This window comes from Oncorhynchus mykiss, chromosome 21 (genome assembly GCF_013265735.2).
Source record: "Oncorhynchus mykiss isolate Arlee chromosome 21, USDA_OmykA_1.1, whole genome shotgun sequence".
In the NCBI taxonomy this organism is placed as follows: Eukaryota; Metazoa; Chordata; class Actinopteri; order Salmoniformes; family Salmonidae; genus Oncorhynchus; species Oncorhynchus mykiss.
The window spans coordinates 28,862,414-28,881,442 of record NC_048585.1 but is presented as its reverse complement, the minus strand read 5'-3'; the positions used below and the strand labels follow the sequence as shown (position 1 = coordinate 28,881,442).

General features: G+C 45.1%; 1 protein-coding gene across 2 annotated transcripts in view; it reads right to left on the bottom strand.

Moving 5' to 3' along the window:
• The window catches only part of LOC110501052 (cGMP-inhibited 3',5'-cyclic phosphodiesterase A), a 76,582-nt gene extending 59,148 nt beyond the window's left edge, over positions 1-17,434 (bottom strand). Inside the window, exon 1 of one of the 2 annotated variants that reach the window (XM_036957576.1) lies at positions 16,043-17,434. In XM_036957576.1, coding sequence (XP_036813471.1) covers positions 16,043-16,963 — 921 coding nt within the window. In that variant the 5' untranslated portion in view covers positions 16,964-17,434. The remainder of the gene's footprint in view (positions 1-16,042) is intronic. The other variant, XM_036957577.1, reaches the window with a different exon arrangement.
• Between the last annotated feature and the right edge of the window lie 1,595 nt (positions 17,435-19,029).

The window sequence follows — 19,029 nt, the reverse complement described above, 5'->3', positions numbered from 1 at the left end:
GTCTTCTCGGATGCAAAAAGTTGGACCCGTTACGAAATGGACCCGGTACTTTCCTCCCCGGACCCTACCCGAATAAATACTTTTAAAAAACATGGAAACCCGGTCTGGACCAGAGGATAATCAGACCCGGCTCCGTAAAGACCCAGTCGGGTCCTATCCGAGTGAAGGAAGCTGCAGAAAAGCATTTTTTTGTTGCCTTATTAACTGAATCTGTTAATGCAAAAGCAGAGGGAGAGGGAACCAGAAGTTCTAGCAGAATGCGGGGTAGAGACGGTGTGGTGTGTGTGAGTGGCGCAACATGCAGGCATCAAGGAGGAGGGAGAGCAACAAGCTTTCACAGTCTCACTGCAGAATCAGACGCCCAAACCCTTATGCATAAAAGTCACATTTCGGCAGCATGAGTCGCAATCGGGTCTGTATGGGTCCTTACCCGTACAAATCAGACCCGTGACAATCAAATCAGATCCGAATCCAGCTCCGAGGGTCAACTACAGAATTTCAAACCCGGCCCACGGGTTCAGGTGGACCCGTGAAGACCTCTAGTGTACACGGACTTCCCTGACCACCACTACGGCCGTCCTGGACCTCTCCATGTAATAGTGGTCTCTCTCTCTCTCTCTCTCTCTAGATGCCATTACGGGTCTACCCCTGCTCGCTCTCCCTGCTGTGACCATGGATCAACCAGTGCTCAGCCAACCCAAGGAGGCTTTCTCCACATGTCAACACACCAGGAAGCTCCATCATCACCATCACTCTACTGGACAAAACACACTGTACTTATTTATCTCCCTATAGAGTCTAGACTGTGACTGTGTATGTCTGCATGCACATGCGTGTGCGTGTGTGTCTATGTGACCCATGCAGGGTTGGATCTAATGGCGCTAATGGAGGTTTTGTGTTGTGGTGCTGAGACCATAGATGTTGCCTGTCTTTGTCCTCCAGGGGCCTGTTTGTTGAGTGCTACAACTCAGGGCTTCGACTTCAGAGTCAGAGTGTTGTCCTCAGGGGGCACAAGAACAGCACAACCACAGGAGACATGTTGGTGAAAAGATTTGAGCAGACCTGTATATAGAGTACACATAAAACTGGGTAAAAGTGTAACCACATCATGAGCTCAAGTGGGGAAGAGGTTTCCTTTTCCGGTATCATTTGCATACATGAATGAATGAACATCCAGTTGTCTATTGTTTTCATTCAAATGATGGCTCACACAAAGACAAGTAATATCTACTCAACAAACAAAAGGTCTATGAAAAATATTACATGACGAGCTGAAGCTTATCGAGAATAGCTGAAATAGGAATATTCTGAAAATCTAAGCGGAACCACGCTAAAAATAAGGTTTTTAGAAAACGTAGAAAATGTAATATAAATAAATAAAGTATTCAGACCCTTTACTCAGTACTTTGTTGAAGTACCTTTGACAGCGATTACAGCCTCGAGTCTTTTTGGGTTTGACACACCTGCATTTGGGGAGTTCGTCCTATTCTTCTCTGCAGATCCTCTTAAGCTCTGTCAGGTTGGATGGGGAGCGTCGCTGCACAGTTGTTTTCCGATTTCTCCAGAGATGTTCGATCGGGTTCAAGTCCTGGCTCTGGCTGGACCACTCAAGGACATTCAGAGACTCCTGCGTTGTCTTGGCTGTGTGTTTAGAGTCGTTGTCCTGTTGGAAGGTGAACCTTCGACCCAGTCTGAGGTACTGAGCACTCTAGAGCAGGTTTTCATCAAGGATCTTTCTGTACTTTGCTCTGTTCATCTTTTCCTCGATCTTGACTAGTCCCAGTTCCTGCAGCTGAAAAACATCCCCAAAGTGTGATGCTGCCACCCCCATGCTTCAGGTTTCCTCCAGATGTGACGCTTGGTATTCAGACAAGATAATCTTGTTTCTCATATAGTCTGCGAGTCCATTTGGTGCCTTTTGGCAAACTCCAAGCGGTCTGTCATGTGCCTTTTACTGAAGAGTGGCTTCCATCTGGCCACTCTACCATAAAGGCCTGATTAGTGGAGTGCTGCAAAGAAGGTTGTCCTTCTGGAAGGTTCTCCCATCTCCACAGAGGAACTCTGGAGCTCTGTCAGAGTGATCATCAGGTTCTTGGTCACCTCCCTGACCAAAGCCCTTCTCCCCTGATTGCTCAGTTTGGCTGGGCAGTCAGCTCTAAGAAGAGTCTTGGTGGTTCCCAAACCACTGTGTTCTTGGGGACCTTCAATGCTGCAGACATTTTTTGGTACCCTTTCCCAGATCTGTGCCTCGATACAATCATGTCTCGGAGCTCTACGGACAAATATTTCGACCTCATGGCTTGGTTTTTGCTCTGACATGCACTGTCAACTGTGGGGCCGTATATAGACAGGTATGTGTATTTTCAAATCATGTCCAATCAATTGAATTTACCACAGGTGGACTCCAATCAAGTTTTAGAAACATCTCAAGGATGATCAATGGAAACAGGATGCACCTGAGCTCAATTTTGAGTCTCATAGCAAAGGGTTCGAATACTTATGTAAATAAGGTATTTCTGTTTAAAAATATATATATAAATATATATATGCAAACATTTCTACAAACCTATTTTCACTTTGTCATTATGGGGTATTGTGTGTCAATTAATGAGGGGAAAAAACTATTTAATCAATTCTAGAATAAGGCTGAAACGTATCAAATTGTGGGAAAAGTTAAGGGGTCTGAATACTTTCCGAAAGCGCTGTAGATCACTTTCCCGGTTCTGATTCTGTTCCTAGAAAAATTACGTTATATTCCGGTTTTCGGTTCTGTTCCCTGAACCGGTTCCAACCCATGATAAAAACAGCTCTTCTAGGAAAACTGAACTCCCCTAATCCTTTGCTTCTGAGTAATACCACCACTAGACGCCCCAACGCCCATCACAACAACATAATCCAATATAAGAAGGGCTTCTGCCCTGAATGAGACTGGAGAGAGAGGGAGAGGGGGAGAGAGGGAGAGACAGAATAAGAGAGAAGGGAGAAATAAGGGGGGGGGGGGGGAGAAGGAGAGAGAGAGGAATTAGGAGTGACTGGATGGCTGGAGGAAACAGTGAATGGCTGGTGAATGGACGAGAGAGACTTCATGCCTGGAGGACCACACTGACATAAACACAGACAGTAACAGGCCCCACAGTGCCAACAAACAGCACAGCTAACCACATGATCCTGACGATTGTGTGTGTGTTTGTGTGTTCTGTGTGTGTGAGAGAGGAAAGCGCATGGTGTGTGTGTTCTGTGTGTCTTCCCCTCCTAATAGCCCGTACAGACGTCAGAGCCGTGGTCTGTCCCCTGGTCTGTTCCACAGATGAGCACTAACGATGACGCTCCTTGCCTCTCACAATGTTTTCCCACAGCCACAAAAACAGCAAAAGGGAGAAGAGAAGATGGAGAGACAAACGAGAAGACAAAGACGGAGAGAGAGAGAGACAGAGAGATGGCGAGAAGAGAGAGGGAGTTCAGAGAGAGGTAACTAAGGATAAAGAAAGTGTGAGAGGTGTCTCCTTTTAAGGGTATGAAAGTGCGAAGTGTGTTGCTTGTTGGACTGGGTGATTGGGTCTTGACACTTGTCAATGTTCAGTGTTCGCAGAACGTAAACTCACACACCACAGACAACCATAACAACCATGAGTCAACCACAGCGTAACACCAACCCTGTGGGCCCAAGTGATCTCCCTAAATATGATCAAACATCTCGGCACACGTCAAGCTAGGATTTGCTCCAGTATGATAGCCCAGCACAGAGAGCTGCGTTTTGAACCACCTTGTTGTGCTTCCCATAGGGATGCACACACTATGCTTGACATACAGGGTTAAAGGCAGAGGTTACCTACAGCTGGTTATCCAACCTGACATCCTCTGGGACCACTGTTTAACCCACGGAGGCAGGACAAAGCTCCTGGGTGCATATGTTCGATCATGACTCGAGCCATGAACATGAACACACACACACACACACACACACACACACACACAGGGTGTGTTTTGCAGGTCTGGTAGGGATTACTGCTCCTGTGTTTATTTGACCAGGCCAGCCCTCCCGTTGGCTGCCCGCCTGTCTTGTTCGCTCTTCTGCACGTCTGTTTGAAATGTCAGATGGGCAGAAAACGATGGAGGGACGAGAGCGGTGTGTGTGTGTGTGTGTGTGTGTGTTCTGCCTCGGAGCTGGACATGAAACATAAACCAACAGCTGCAAAGAGCAAATGTCCCTGCTTTTAGATGAAAAGAGCTTTCTCTTTGTTTATGAGAGAACGATGCTCTTTATGGCTCCTTCATTATTTAGAGAGTTTGGCAACACCGTTTTTACAGAGCAATGGAGTCTAACAGTAGACCAGACCAGTGAACTTACTCATCTAACGGACAAAGCTTACATCAGTCAGACAGACACAATAAGTATTAGAAAACAATTTCATCCAAACCAATTTGAGAGGCATTGAATGTTGTGGCTGAACATCCTACCTGCAGATGGGGCGATGGGGGTCAAAGCAAACTCTCCTGTACATGCCCTACGATGAGCCCTCCCAGGCCCGGGGACCTACTAAGTGATTGGAATAGCCTAATGTTCTGACTAACGAGATGTTTTGACAGCATATATTTATATCATCAAATCATCCTTTCAGATAAGATCAGAGCAGTAGTGGTAATAAAATAGACTACAGGATAAACCTTGTGATAGGATTTATGGATGAATGCTTTTGCACATAGCTAAAGCACAGATGAAGAAGGTAGCTATGGTAGAGATCTGCCTTACATAACAGCGTGTGATTGCAGCTGAGGACGCCACTCCCTCTCTAACTCCATCTTTCAGAGGACGCCACTCTTCTGAAAGATAGACAGAGAGAGAGTTAGAGAGAGAAAGAGAGTGAGAGAGAGACACAAATCTACCGCTAAGCATGCAGGGTGAGTCTTATGTAATGACCAGTGCAGTTTATGTGGGTTGGTACAGGGCCTTTCCTACTCTGGTTGAAGGCAAGGGAGAGAGATGGTTGGCTCTTAATTTCATATCAGTCCCAATCTCCCTGTGCCACTAGAGTTAACACGTCATCATGCGTCACTGCCAGAGACATCTTGCTGCTCAGACAACAGGTACTGTACCTCTCTCTCTCTCTCTCTCTCTCTCTCTCTCTCTCTCTCTCTCTCTCTCTCTCTCTCTCTCTCTCTCTCTCTCTCTCTCTCTCTCTCTCTCTCTCTCTCTCTCTCTCTCTCTCTCTCTCTCTCTCTCTCTCTCTCTCTCTCTCTCTCTCTCTCTCTCTCTCTCTCTCTCTCTCTCTCTCTCTCTCTCTCTCTCTCTCTCTCTCTCTCTCTCTCTCTCTCTCTCTCTCTCTCTCTCTCTCTCTCTCTCTCTCTCTCTCTCAGATGTGTTGTCCCAAGTTTGTGTTATTTTGCATTTATAAGCTAATTCTGCACAGCGTCATCAGCCCAGCAGCTGTGAGGTAACGAGCCACCAGTCAGCCATCTCTCTCACTCACACACACACACGCAATTGTTATTACAGAGCATTCATCTGGCCTGAGTTTTAAAGCGACTCTCCCTGCTCTGGAACACATTAGGGCTTCTGGAAGTAATTCATGGGGGGTGGAGGTTTGTGTTTGTGTGTGTGCGCGTGTGGCAGCTGGGCCACACCTGAGGATGCAAAGCACCCCCCATCCTCCACACCAAAACAACCGACACGATAGCTACTCCGGTTGAAAACCTGGCAAAAAAATATATTTGTTTTATCTGGTTTCTCCCTATGGCCTCATAATGTCCAGTGTATGAAAAAGCTGAAAAATGCAGTGTGTCGGCAAATAAAAACAAACAAATAAAAAAAGGCCAAATGTTCACCAGCCTGATGAGGTCATCTTCAAGCGCCTTCAGTCACTGTATTCAGTCCCTGCATACGTCTGTGCTCAGAATGCCTTGACTTGTGTACGCAAAATTACCACCCAAATACCAGGGAATAACTACTTCTCCAACAACACAGAACAGAGCAGGTCTGGCAGGCTGGTTGAAGGATAGGGCAGAGTGAACAGCCACTGTCTTAGTGCTTTCTCTACTTCACTCTGTGCATTTCAGGCCTTGCATAAAACACATAGAGGGCCTTCAGAAAGTATTCACATCCTTAACTTATTCCACATTTTGTTGTGTTACAGACTGAATTTAAAATAGATTACATTGAGATTGTGTTACTGGCATACCCCATAATGTAAAAATTGAATTATGCTTTTAGACATTTTTACAAATTCATAAAAAATGAAAAGCTGAAATGTCTTGAGTCAATAAGTATTCAACCCCTTTGTTATGTCAAGCCTAAGTAAGTTCAGAAGTAAACATGTGCTTAACAAGTCACATAATAAGGTGCATGGACTTCTTCTGTGTGCAATAATATGACTATGTCTACCTCATCTCAGTACCCCACACATATAAGTATCTGTTTTTAATTACACTTTGGATGGTGTATCACTACATCAATAAATAAATACAGGCATCCTTCCCAACTCAGTTGCCAGAGAGGAAGGAAACCGCTCAGTGATTTCACCATGAGGCCAATGGTGACTTTTAAACAGTTACAGAGTTTAATGGCTGTGATATGGGGAATGGGTCAACAACATGGGAAGTATGCCACAATACTAACCTAAATGACAGAGTGAAAAGAAAGAAGCCTGTATAGAATAAAAATAGTGGCCTAGTTACAGTTTTGACATAAATTGGCTTGAAAATCTATGGAAAGACTTCAAAATGGCTGTCTAGCAATGATCAACAACCAACCTGATAGAGCTTGAAGAATTTTAAAAATAATAATGTGCAAATATTGTACAATCCAGGTGTGCAAAGCTCTTAGAGACTTACCAAGAAAGACGCACAGCTGTAATCACTGCCAAAGGTGATTCTAACATGTATTGACTGAGGGGTGTGAATAATTATGTGAATTCAACATTTCTGTATTTCATTTTCAATACATTTGCTAAAATTTCAAAAAAGATGTTTCACTTTGTCATTATGGGGTATTGAGTGTAGATGGTTGAGAAAAAAAATATTTAATCAATTTTGAATTCAGGCTGTAACACAACAAAATGTGGACTAAGTCAAAGGGTAGGAATACTTTCTGAAGGCACTGTACATGTACAGCGCATTCGGAAAGTATTCAGGCCCCTTCCCTTATTCCATATTTTGTTATGTTACAATTTTATTTTTAAATGGATTTCATTTTTACAAATTAATTGTCATCCTTGAAATGTTTCTAAAACTTGATTGGAGTCCACCGGTGGTACAAGGTAGAAGGAAATGTCCGTAGAGCTCCGAGACAGAATTGTGTCGAGGCACAGATCTGGGAAAGGGTACCAAAAATGTTCTGCAGCATTGAAGGTCCCCAAGAACACAGTGGCGTCCATCATTCTTAAATGGAAGAAGTTTGGAACCACCAAGACTCTTCCTAGAGCTGGCCGCCTGTCCAAACTGAGCAATCAGGGGAGAAGGGCCTTTGTCAGGGAGGTGACCAAGAACCAGATGGTCACTCTGACAGAGCTCTAGAGTTCCTCTGTGGCGATAAGAGAACCTTCCAGAAGGACAACCATCTGTGGAGCACTCCACTAATCAGGCCTTTATGGTAGAGTGGCCAGACGGAAGCCACTCCTCAGTAAAAGGCACATGACAGCCCACTTGGACATGAGAAACAAGATTATCTGGTCTGATGAAACCAAGATTGAACTCACGTCTGGAGGACATCTGGCACCATCCGTACGGTGAAGCATGGTGGTGGTGGCAGCATCATTCTGTGGGGATGTTTTTCAGAAGCAGGGAGTGGGAGACTAGTCAAGATTGAGGGAAAGATGAACAGAGTAAAGTATAGAGAAATCCTTGATGAAAACCTGCTCCAGAGCAGAGCAGGACCTCAGACTGGGATGAAGGTTCACCTTCCAACAGGACAACGATCCTAAGCACACAGCCAAGACAACGCAGAAGTGGCTTTGGGACAAGTCTCTGAATGTCCTTGAGTGCGCCAGCCAGAGCCCAGACATGAACCCAGTTGAACATCTCTGGAGAGACCTGAAAATAGCTGTGCAGCTATCCAACCTGACAAAGCTTGAGAGGATCTGTAGAGAAGAATGGGAGAAACTCCCCAAATACAGGTGCCAAGCGTCATACCCAAGAAGACTCGAGGCTGTAATCGCTGCCAAAGGTGCTTCAACATAGTACTAAGTAAAGGGTCTGAATACTTATGTAAATGTGATTTCAGTTTTGTATTTTTAATACATTTGCAAACCTTTCTACAAACCAATTGTTGCTTTGTCATTATGGGGTATTGCGTATAGATTGATGAGGGAAAAATACATTTGAATCAATTTTAGAATAAGGCTGTAACGTAACAAAATGTTTAAAAGGTCAAGGGGGTCTGAATATTTTCAGAACACACTGTATATACTTTCGCGTCCACAGAAATAGTTAGAACCCATAACCTTAAAGATATCCGGGGTCAAAACTGCTTCTGTTAAGAATACCATCACAAAGTTTACCTATATACTATTCACTGTTTTTAAGATGATGCGTCTGAGCAATATCCCTTCATCCATATGCTAAGCTACGTAAGCTAACGTATGACTCATTAATAGTTCCAAGACATCTGCATCCAATACTAGTACATTGTTGCCTTGCCAAAACAAGACAACAACTTCTTGGCTTAAGCAGAAACAGGCAAGTAGCCTACTGTCCCTATCTAATCCCAGAACCATTTCTCAGGATAAAGATCCGATCCAAACCTAGTGTAACCCAGCAGCAGGTTCTCTTTGGCTCCAGGAACAGACAGCTTCGTGCAATTCACTGCATTGCGCACATCTCCATTGTGTTTTGCGTAAAAGCAGCATTACACAAGCAAGGAGAGTAATGGAAGTGGAAAAACACTATCAGCTGCATGTGATGCAATTACGCTGGCAATTACCTGATAGACAACCACAGCACCAGGCACTGTGGAGCCTTGGAGGAGGCAGGGGTCAGGCAGGGCAAACACTGCAGCCCAGCAGACTGATGACAGAGCAGAAGCACTGGGCAACTCAGAGGGCTAGCCTGGAACCCTCTTGGTCCACAGAAAGCTCAATTCAGAAATGTATGAGATTTTATTCTGAAGCATCAACAATCTGCAGTCAATTTTTCAAACCTTTATTTGGCCAGGTAAGCCAATGAGAACTAATTATGTTTTACAATAAAGACCTGGTTATACAGTAGGAACATTTAAAAAACACTCATCGCTCAAACACACACACACACACCGAACCCAATAACGCTGCATGTTCAACTGGGCCATAGTAACGTGGTCGGTGGACAGGAGCTATGGTTTATGAGGACTCCTCCATGGTTTATGAGGACTCCTCCAAGGTTTATGAGGACTCCTCTATGGTTAATGAGGACTCCTCCATGGTTTATGAGGACTCCTCCATTGTTTATGAGGACTCCTCCATTGTTTATGAGGACTCCTCCATTGTTTATGAGGACTCCTCCATTGTTTATGAGGACTCCTCCATTGTTTATGAGGACTCATCCACTGTTTATGAGGACTCCTCCATGGTTTATGAGGACTCCTCCACGGTTTATGAGGACTCCTCCATGGTTTATGAGGACTCTAGTCATCTGGAAGGCTTCTCAAGGACAGTTCTCCAATGCTGCTGATATAGGGGCTTGAGCCATTATAGCAGGACGCTATTATAGACATTTAGAGAAATCTATCATATTTTATCATTACACTTATGATTCATCGGAATTCACACAATTGATCACATTAGCTGTCTGTTCCCTCCAATGAACTGAGAAAAACACCCATTGCATAATTATTTTAATAAACGCCTCCTTTCAACAACAAAAAATCTGACCATGCATCAGTCCACCTCCTCGTACGCTGACTGAGACTCCTCCATGCCTCTCCTCCTGAACATGGCATTGTGCTGTGCGGTGTTACACGGCAGCAGTTAGCCCACTTCTCTCTCTAATTAAAATAGACTCAGAGAAAACAAACCCTGCACCAAAATCCTTCAACTTTTTTTTTTCTAGCCTCTCCCTCGCTCTCCCTGGCTCTCACTCATTTTCAGACAGACAAACAGATGTACAGACCTGGTTTCTGTTAAAGGCTGGCTTTCTTCCCCCCCCTCCCCATCTGCCGGGCATATTTTCAAACTAAAACACACCATTGAGTGGGTAACAGTACGCTCCTTGTCTGGGGCCAGGGGCTCATATGGCTGGCCAGCAGGGTAGCAACTCTGTATATGGGGAGAGGGGAGCACATTGAGGGGAGAGGGGAGAGAGGAGAGGCTAGCCGGGAGCAGGGTGAGGGGAGTAGGAAGTTGGGAGCAGGGGAGAGAGGAGGAGGGGGTAGGGAGCAAGAAGCGGGGGAGATGGGATCAGGACAGCGGCCAGTCCAGGTTAAATAAACAAGCTGCCTCTCAGCAGTGGGCTTAGCAGCCCTACAGCTAGTCAGCTAGAGCTGGGGCTCGAGCGTTCTCTCTCTCTCTCTCGCTGGTACACTCATACACACAAATTCTCAAACACTCACACAGATGCACAAGCACACACATATCCACATATGGGTACACAATTCTGCATTCACATTTTGCACATACCGGTATGTGGGCAAACCAGTATGGTACTGACGCAAACATATGTGCACACACACATAAACGCGCCATCACAATCATGCAAACATGGAGCATACGCTCGGCTGCCCAGGCAAGCATACAGACACATCCCATCCCTCCTGTTTCACATGTGAGTGATGTTGACGTGAGTCTGATAATGAACTCCTAATGAGGAGGATAAGTCAGACTGTGACAACCGGAGGCAGAATTTCTCTTTGGGATGACTCTGGTCTCTAACTCCCGACACAAGAGACTATACAGGCATCTGCTATGTTTCACTAGTGATTGGAAAGCGAAAACAACCCAAATCCTAATGTACCTTCAGGTACTGGATAGAAAAAAACAAGTACATGGAAAAGAAGCATTGTCTGTATGGGAGACACTGCCTTGGCAGCCGTGGCAGAAACTGTAGAAATGTTTAAGTGTTCGGAGAGAGTGTGTGTTAGTATTTGAGTGTGGTGTCTGTTAGTGTTTTAGTGAGCAGAGCGACGCTGTGGTGTGTTTATAGGAACAGTGGTGAGGTTTCACAGGGCAGCTAGGCTGTTGTCCTGTTACGACTGACATCTTTGGTAGACTTGGCAGGAAACTGTTCTCCCTCCTCCCTTTCTCTCCATCTCACTCACGTCTTTCACCACTCTCCATCACCCATCCTTCTCTTCCCCACTTGCTCTCTGCCCTCCATTCCTCCCTCCTTCTCCACCTACCTCTGGCCTGAATGAGGGGGTCCATTCATTCTTTTTTTTTCTTCATAAGAGCTACAGCTGCACACCTGGTGACAAAAGGGCACGGCTCTCTCTTCTCTTGCTCGCTGTCTATCTTTCTTTACCTCTCCTATCCTTTACCCCTGCCTCTGTCTATCAATCTAGATCTTCCTTTGTCGCTCCCTCTCTGCATCTCCCCCTCTCTCTCGTTGCTTCTCCCTCCCACTCTCTTCTTCCCCTGCATCTCTCTATACCTCCCTACCTCAACCTCTCCGTCTCGCTTCCTCTCCAGGACCGTGTACCAGTGGTGCTGTTCTCTGAGACTCGGGTCGCTGTGCAGCGCTGGGTTTTTTAAATGAATGAGGTTTGGCAGCCGGCGGGCCCATCAAACAGCTGAAGCTACACATTCCTTGGACGCCCTCTCACAGTCGCAGCTAGGCCCCTCTCACTCACAACCAAAATAAGGTTGGCCGTGCTGAGCTTGTGTGTGTGTGTGTGTGTGTGTGTGTGTGTGTGTGTGTGTGTGTGTGTGTGTGTGTGTGTGTGTATGTACGTAAAAGATCCCTCTGTCCATTCACACACAGACAAGCTCAATTAAACAGAGAAGGCTAGGCAGACTAATAAAGTCAACATTCAGCATGTCTAGTCATCAGGTAGAAAAGACACCCTCTCTGCTTCCGACAAGATGAAAACAGGTGAATGTACACTATGACAACATGTAGAGGAATATGCTCAACACACACAAGCTCGGCACGGCCAAGCTTATTTTGTTGGTGAGTGAGCGGCCTAGCTGTGACACACACACAAGAAGCCACTACGTTAAGTACAAACCGGTTCTAAGTTGATCTGTTTTTGTACAGATGTAGGATCTTAATTTGAGCCAGTTTGCTACAGCATGAAAATAATCCTGCAGCAACAGGAAATGTGAATAATTATGTGGATTATAATTAATGTACATTTTTGTAGGGGTTGATCAATTTTTCTTAAGGGAAAATCAAGTTGAATTTCAAATTGAGATTTACAAATTCCAGAAGCCTTTTTAAACCTCAAATACATTACAAGCTTTACATTTCCTGCATTGCAGGAACGTTCTCCTGCAACAGGGGGATCAAAATAAGATCCTACATCTGTACACGATCCAGGCCCTTTTGGGGACTATAGTCTAAACCTATGAGGGCAGATAGAATAGTCCAGCCTACTAACCTTGTATCAGTGGCACAGAAATTCAGGAATCTATGGCACAGAGCATAATGTGGCGGGTCTCTGTGGGAATGAATGTGCGTCATTGAGAGAATAGTGTTTCCCTCAAATAGATTCTAGCTGCACCCTTTTCTCCTTCAAATTTAACCGAATCACACCCTCTCTCTCTCTTTCCTCTCTCTCTGTCATTCTCGCTCTCTCTGTCATTCTCTCTCTCTCTCTGTCATTCTCTCTCTCTCTCTGTCATTCTCTCTCTCTCTCTCTCTCTCTCTTTCTCTCTCTCGCTCATAGAAATATTTAGACGTTTGATGATTAGGTAATATACAGTTAGAAAATTGAACAAAATCCAGAACTGTTTGGACTGTTGGAGCCCCAACTCTTTTTCAAGCATTCAGCTATTTTGGCAGAAGCATTGTTATAATGTGTGGCATTGTATAATATACAGTCCTCTGTGTGTGTGGATGGGTAAAATGAAAATGAGAACCAAGGCAGAAACTAATCTCATAAAATGGAATTTTTAAAAGTCCTACTTACAACGTCTCTATTACTGAGCCAAAGTTTGGATTGAATCCGCCCGGAACTTACTAGAAAAGGCTATTTCCTCGAATCATATCCCTCTAGAAGCCTCTGCTAAAACACAAACAACTTTTGCAGCTAGCTAGTCCACTGCAGCGCTACCACACAGCTACTCACACTGTCTCTGCATGCACTCAGTCTAAAAGGAGATTTATATCGTGATATGTCATTAGAAGTGCTTTAGCGTTCTAAGAAATCCCCCAGAATTCATTAAAAAGCTATTTATGAAGCAGTCACCTATCTGAAACGGTTTCATCTGACATTACAATGTCTTCCTCAAACTATACACGCTATATTATACAGATGGTAATGATTTACTAAGAGCTGACTGTTCATAAAGCCTACCGTACACATCTATAAACGCACCGTAAGCGTGACATTATGGCAACATTGAGAAAAACAATGGCGACAGGAGAGTTTGAAGTAGCAGTGGAGGACTTATTGGATCTGTTTGATGCTGCAATGTAAAGCAAGAACACATTCTGGCAGGCAGTCAGAGGAGGCTGGCTCATAAATACTGCAGGAGGACAGGTTTATGAAAATCTATGCTTCTCTGAGTTGAGCGAGAACTGCACCCAGAGGAGAGCTGCACACACACACGCACACACACACACACACACACAACAAGATTAGGTTGTTTTTAACCCTTGGGAAAAACATAAGGCTGCTTCTAAAATGATACCCTGAATCAATTTCCATTGCACTAAAAAACCACTCACTACAGAGAAAACAGAATAATGTCCTACCATCATCGGTGACATATGATAATTTCCTATACTGTCCAGCACATACAGTGACCCTGGTGACCGGCGACCAGGCCCTGTTTTTCAGACAGACTTGTTTTGATCCAGCCAGTGAGCCTCTCCTGGTGTAGCTAGCCTTCTCTCTCAAGAGGCTTACGCAACTCACTTCAAGGAGACGCCCGTGGAGGACAGGACACGCTGCCTGGGCCTCTCGCTCCGCACAGCACTCACCCTGACCAATCGCAAGGCCTCTTGAGTATCAAAGCTCCCGAAAACCAAGTCCTCTGAGAGAGGGGGGCCAATTTGTCAGGCCTCGTGTCATGGTGTGTTGTTAGTGAGGTTGGTCAGCATCATTGAACACGATTTCGATCAGACGACCCCATCGCTAACACACTGTGTACAGTTCAGAAGGGATGTGCCCAAAGTCACTCAACAGTCAACACCAAAACACATGGCCTAAACACGTTGCAATAAACACCCACCCGTATGACGCTATGGGCCAGCTGGGGCCTCTTACTTAAAAAGAAGTCATTATATTTAAGACTTTTGACAGCGTGCTTATCCTGAGTACAAAGTAAAATATCCCTGTGGATATCCATGTGGATTTTATATGTTCAATGTTGTTGTTTTTTACGCTCCTTTGCTGCAAAACCAATTTCCCTCTGGGACGAATAAATGTGAAACCTTTCGGAGACAGACCGGTATCTGGCACATAATAGTGGGACATGCCGTCTGCCAACACAAAACGTCTGCTTGGATATTATCTCAACTTGGATACCTTTTTTTACTTTGGTTTTATTCTAAACTATCACCAGAGGGCGTAACGTCAATGTGAGGCAACACATTGGTGGCTGCTGAGAAGGTGTGGAGGAGGTAGAGCTGCTGTGAACGTTTACGCGTGAAGATCAAGGGACAACAAATCTAACATTTATGAGACCGGTCGTCGTCGATTCACTTTGTTGTAGAAATCACAGTTGAGATGATGCATTATGAACACTACCCACGGGTCTGGTTGACATACTAGAGCACCTCAGCTTCATATGGATGTGTTCATTCACATCATACATGCTGAGGAGGATAAAAAAAAAACGTTGCCAGCCGTACAGCATGTCTTCTCTGTTGTACAGCTCATACAGGCTGTATACTTGGGGAGCCCCATGCACAAAACGTGTACATCTGCATTTAAAATGTAGCAGCTGTACTAACTTTGGATTGCAATTCAATGACGAGAGAAGATTTCAGGCAGTATAAAAAAAAGTCCAGCATTGCACAAAATCTGTTCTTACAGACAGGAAACCCTCCTCAGGATACACAGTGTCCTTAGACATAAAATAAACAAAGCACGAGGCGGAATAAAACAGGTAAGGTCAGTAAATGCACTTGAATACAATAAAAATATACTCTAGAATGTGTACCTTCACATTTAAGATTCATTCCTTGTTCACATAAACCACATTCAAGCCGGTCTGTAGAACGCATTTCCTGGTAACTTACCGTATAAAAAAAACCTGCATGAATTACAGTAAACCATGCGGAAATGTGTTTGATATCAGTCTCTAACTACTGATAACCTTTTACAATTGGTGTGAGCTGACGTGAAAGCCATTCCGCCGAGCCAGAGCCACCCGGCCAGGTCAAACAAAAGGCCGGGTTTGAGGGCTGGTTATCAGCCCTGACTCTGTCTCAGGTGACCCACCCTGGTATGACTTACTACCTGAAGGGCAAAGCAATCCTTCACTAGATGGATGGACTGGACACACAGCGTATACACTATACGGACCACTTGGACAGTGGCACACAGTTGGTTTATCAAAAGCAGAAACACATACTTGCCATTTGAACAGTGGCCTACTTTAAAATAGAACAGAAAAAAGTCAGCCAGGGTCGGGAACGTGCATGCAGAGAGTATTTCCCTTTAATAGCGTAGATAAAGTGCTCATGGTAGAATCGGCACAAGTAAACACACGTGTTCTATATTCAGAGCAGCCTATAGGAATATTTGTCCGAGAAGAAGCTAAGCTTTGAGGCATCCCGCAAAGTAAGTCAAAGGACCCTCTAATGTAATAATAATATGCCTAATAATAATAATAACAATACTAGTCACAATCCTAATAATAATACATTCGGGCACAATGCATAAATTGTGGGCACATTTTTGCGTCATTCCCTTGCTCTAACCCAAACGAAAAAAAGCCAAACATTCAAATTATAGCTAAGCTTTTACCTGTTCCCGTGGAATGCATGGGAGCGAGGTCCTTCGGTGGGACTTGCTGTTGCTGTGACTGTGCGCCATGTCTGAAGAGACCACTGAACTGGACCTTCGTCGCCTTTTAAACACGGGAATGATATTCTCTTCCTTCCCCGCTGTCACGTAGCTACAACCCGCCCCGAGTGGCACTGAGCCCGTCAGGAACCGGTCAGCATACCTCGCTAGCAGGACCCCCAGCACTCCTACCAGGTACGCCAGGTAGGGTCTCCAGCTGGCCCGGATCTTGTTGAGGGAGATGAGAGACACAGTTCTGATGATACTGATGAAGACGATGACAGAAACACCCTGTCCGAGTCTGACCACCATCAGCGCCCCGACGGCTAGACAGGATAGAACCACCACCGTGGCGGTGAAAGACAACAACTGGTCCTCCGCTCCGTGCAGGAGAGACTGCGCGGCTGCTTCGCCAAAGTGACACACTGCCAACAGGAACACCGCGGTCCGGATCAGCACCCCGCAGCGGATCAGGTACAAGCCAACCCAAAAGAAGGCACATACGAGAGTGAAGACGGGGGACACGAGGTACCAAACGTTCAACAACAGTTCCACCACACAGGTCGCCACGAAATGAACTAGAGAACCAGACTCGCCGTTATTCTTGCTGTTGCTGCTGCAACTCTGCTGCTCCACGTCCCAGTCCACCAATCTGACCAGCAAAGCAAGAATAACCGAGACAGAGCCCACACACACCGCGGACGAAAGTCTTAGGGAACTCCATATATCTGCGAGTCTCATCCACGACTGGCAGCCCGCGTCCTGATACAGAGGGGTGACACATGTTTTCACATAGCCGTTGCGCTCCACCGCCCGCGGGCATTTATCATGAGCGCTCCTTGATATACCTCTGCCGCTGTCAACTTCCACTTCCATCGTCATCACACAAGGAAGCGGCGTGAACTATATATTCACAGTGTGTAAATGTGAAAGGTTCAGCGCATTTTCATACACCATGTTTGACAGAGAGAGTCATAACGCGCGGCAATGTGTGGGACTGTGCGCTACTGCTTGCGCGCCTCGAAATTATTGACCCATTTCTCCCCAAAACACACATAAAGTAGGCCACATAAAAATACAGAACACGAATGAACGAAAACACGTGCTGGAAAAAGTTACGTTTCACTGTGTAGCCTTCAACAAACCACGTAAAACCTCCCCATATTTTCTATAGTCCTCCCTGCGCGAGAACAGCCTCCATCCAGTGAACCAGAAAGAGCAACTCTTGGCGATTCGCACATCTAGGCCACTGCCTGCATCTCCCTCTATCTCGCCCTCCCGCACAACACTCTCCTCTCTCCTTTGTGCCGCTCCGTCTGTTCCTCTCTCTCCGTATTATTATTTATCCCTCACGGTTCTACTGCTCATCATAGGCTAGGCTACTCCTCTCCCCTTGAAGAAACAACAGTGGAATTTGCCGAAGCGTGGCATACTGCTGCCCGGACGTAAACCATGTTTACATAGAGATTTCCTGACGTTTATTTTTTATTTTTTAATGGAGATGAAATAGAGCCCCGGCTTGGTCCGGTGGCTCGAGAGGCGTCACAAAACAAATCAATGATGATGGTGATGGAATTTATTATAATTATGATAATGAATGCAATAGAGTTAGGCCTATTTCCACAAACATCAATTATAACATTTTCTGTAGGCTATGCTGGAAATAAATACCATGATGTCATGATAGTCGAAAATGGCTCGTGAGATTCCCAGTGCCGCTGGCAGAAGATCTCACGTTTTTTCTATGGAAGGTTGAATAATGCGTATTAAACTCACTTGCATCATGGGCCACGTCATCCAATCCATTTCCTGAAAATATGAGCTCATCTTACACCTCTTCTCTCATAGCGTATTTTATGAAAGCAATTAACTTCAGAGGGTAACCATTAGGCTATCTTTCACTTTTTATGATCTTATCAAAGTAATTGATTTTAGGATATAAGCCAAATAAATATATTGTCATCAAAGAGGAGTCCAGGCAGGTGCAACTGAAGGACAATTCACATGATGTAAGACTGGATCTGACGGTTTGTGATGTGGGAAGAATGGCACCCTATTCCCTATATAGTGAAAAGTAGTGCTTTACATAGGGAATATGTGGAATTTGGGACCCAAGTTCGATTTTGTATATAAACTCCTCACCTATTTTGGTAGAATAGAACAACTTTGGTAAACAGTGTAGTCAGAGAGGAAGGTGTTTCAGATTGTGTTTACAGTATGTCACAGGTAGCAGTCACACATCCAACCTCCCTCCCTACCAGCTCTGTGTTGTCACATTGTACCTTGTTAATGCTTGACCTTACATTTACTTTTTTATTTAACCCTTATTTTAACAGGTAAATTGACTGAGAATACATTCTCATTTATAGCAACAACCTGGGGAATAGTTACAGGGGAGAGGAAGAGCGATGAATGAGCCGATAGGAAGCTGGGGATGATTAGGTGGCCATGATGGTATGAGGGCCAGATTGGGAATTTATCCAGGGCACCAGGGTTAACACCCCCTAAGTGCCAGGTCAATACACCAAGACAGTCGTGAAGAGGGCACGACAAAACCTATTCCCCCTCAGGAGACGATTTGGCATGAGTCCCCAGATCCTAAAAAAGTTCTACAGCTGCACCAACGAGAGCATTCTGACCGGTTGCATCACCGCCTGGTATGGCAACTGCTCGGCATCTGACCGTAAGGCACTACAGAGGGTAGAGCGTACGGCCCAGTGCATCACTGGTGCCAAGCTTCCTGCCATCCAGGACGTATATAAATAGGCGGTGTCAGAGGAAAGCCCATAAAATTGTCAGAGACTCCAGTGACCCAAGTCATAGACTGTTTTCTCTGCTACCACACGGCAAGCGGTACTGGAGCGCCAAGTCTAGTACCAAAAGGCTCCTTAATAGCTTCTACCCCCAAGCCATAAGACTGCTGAACAATCAATCAAATGGCCACCGGA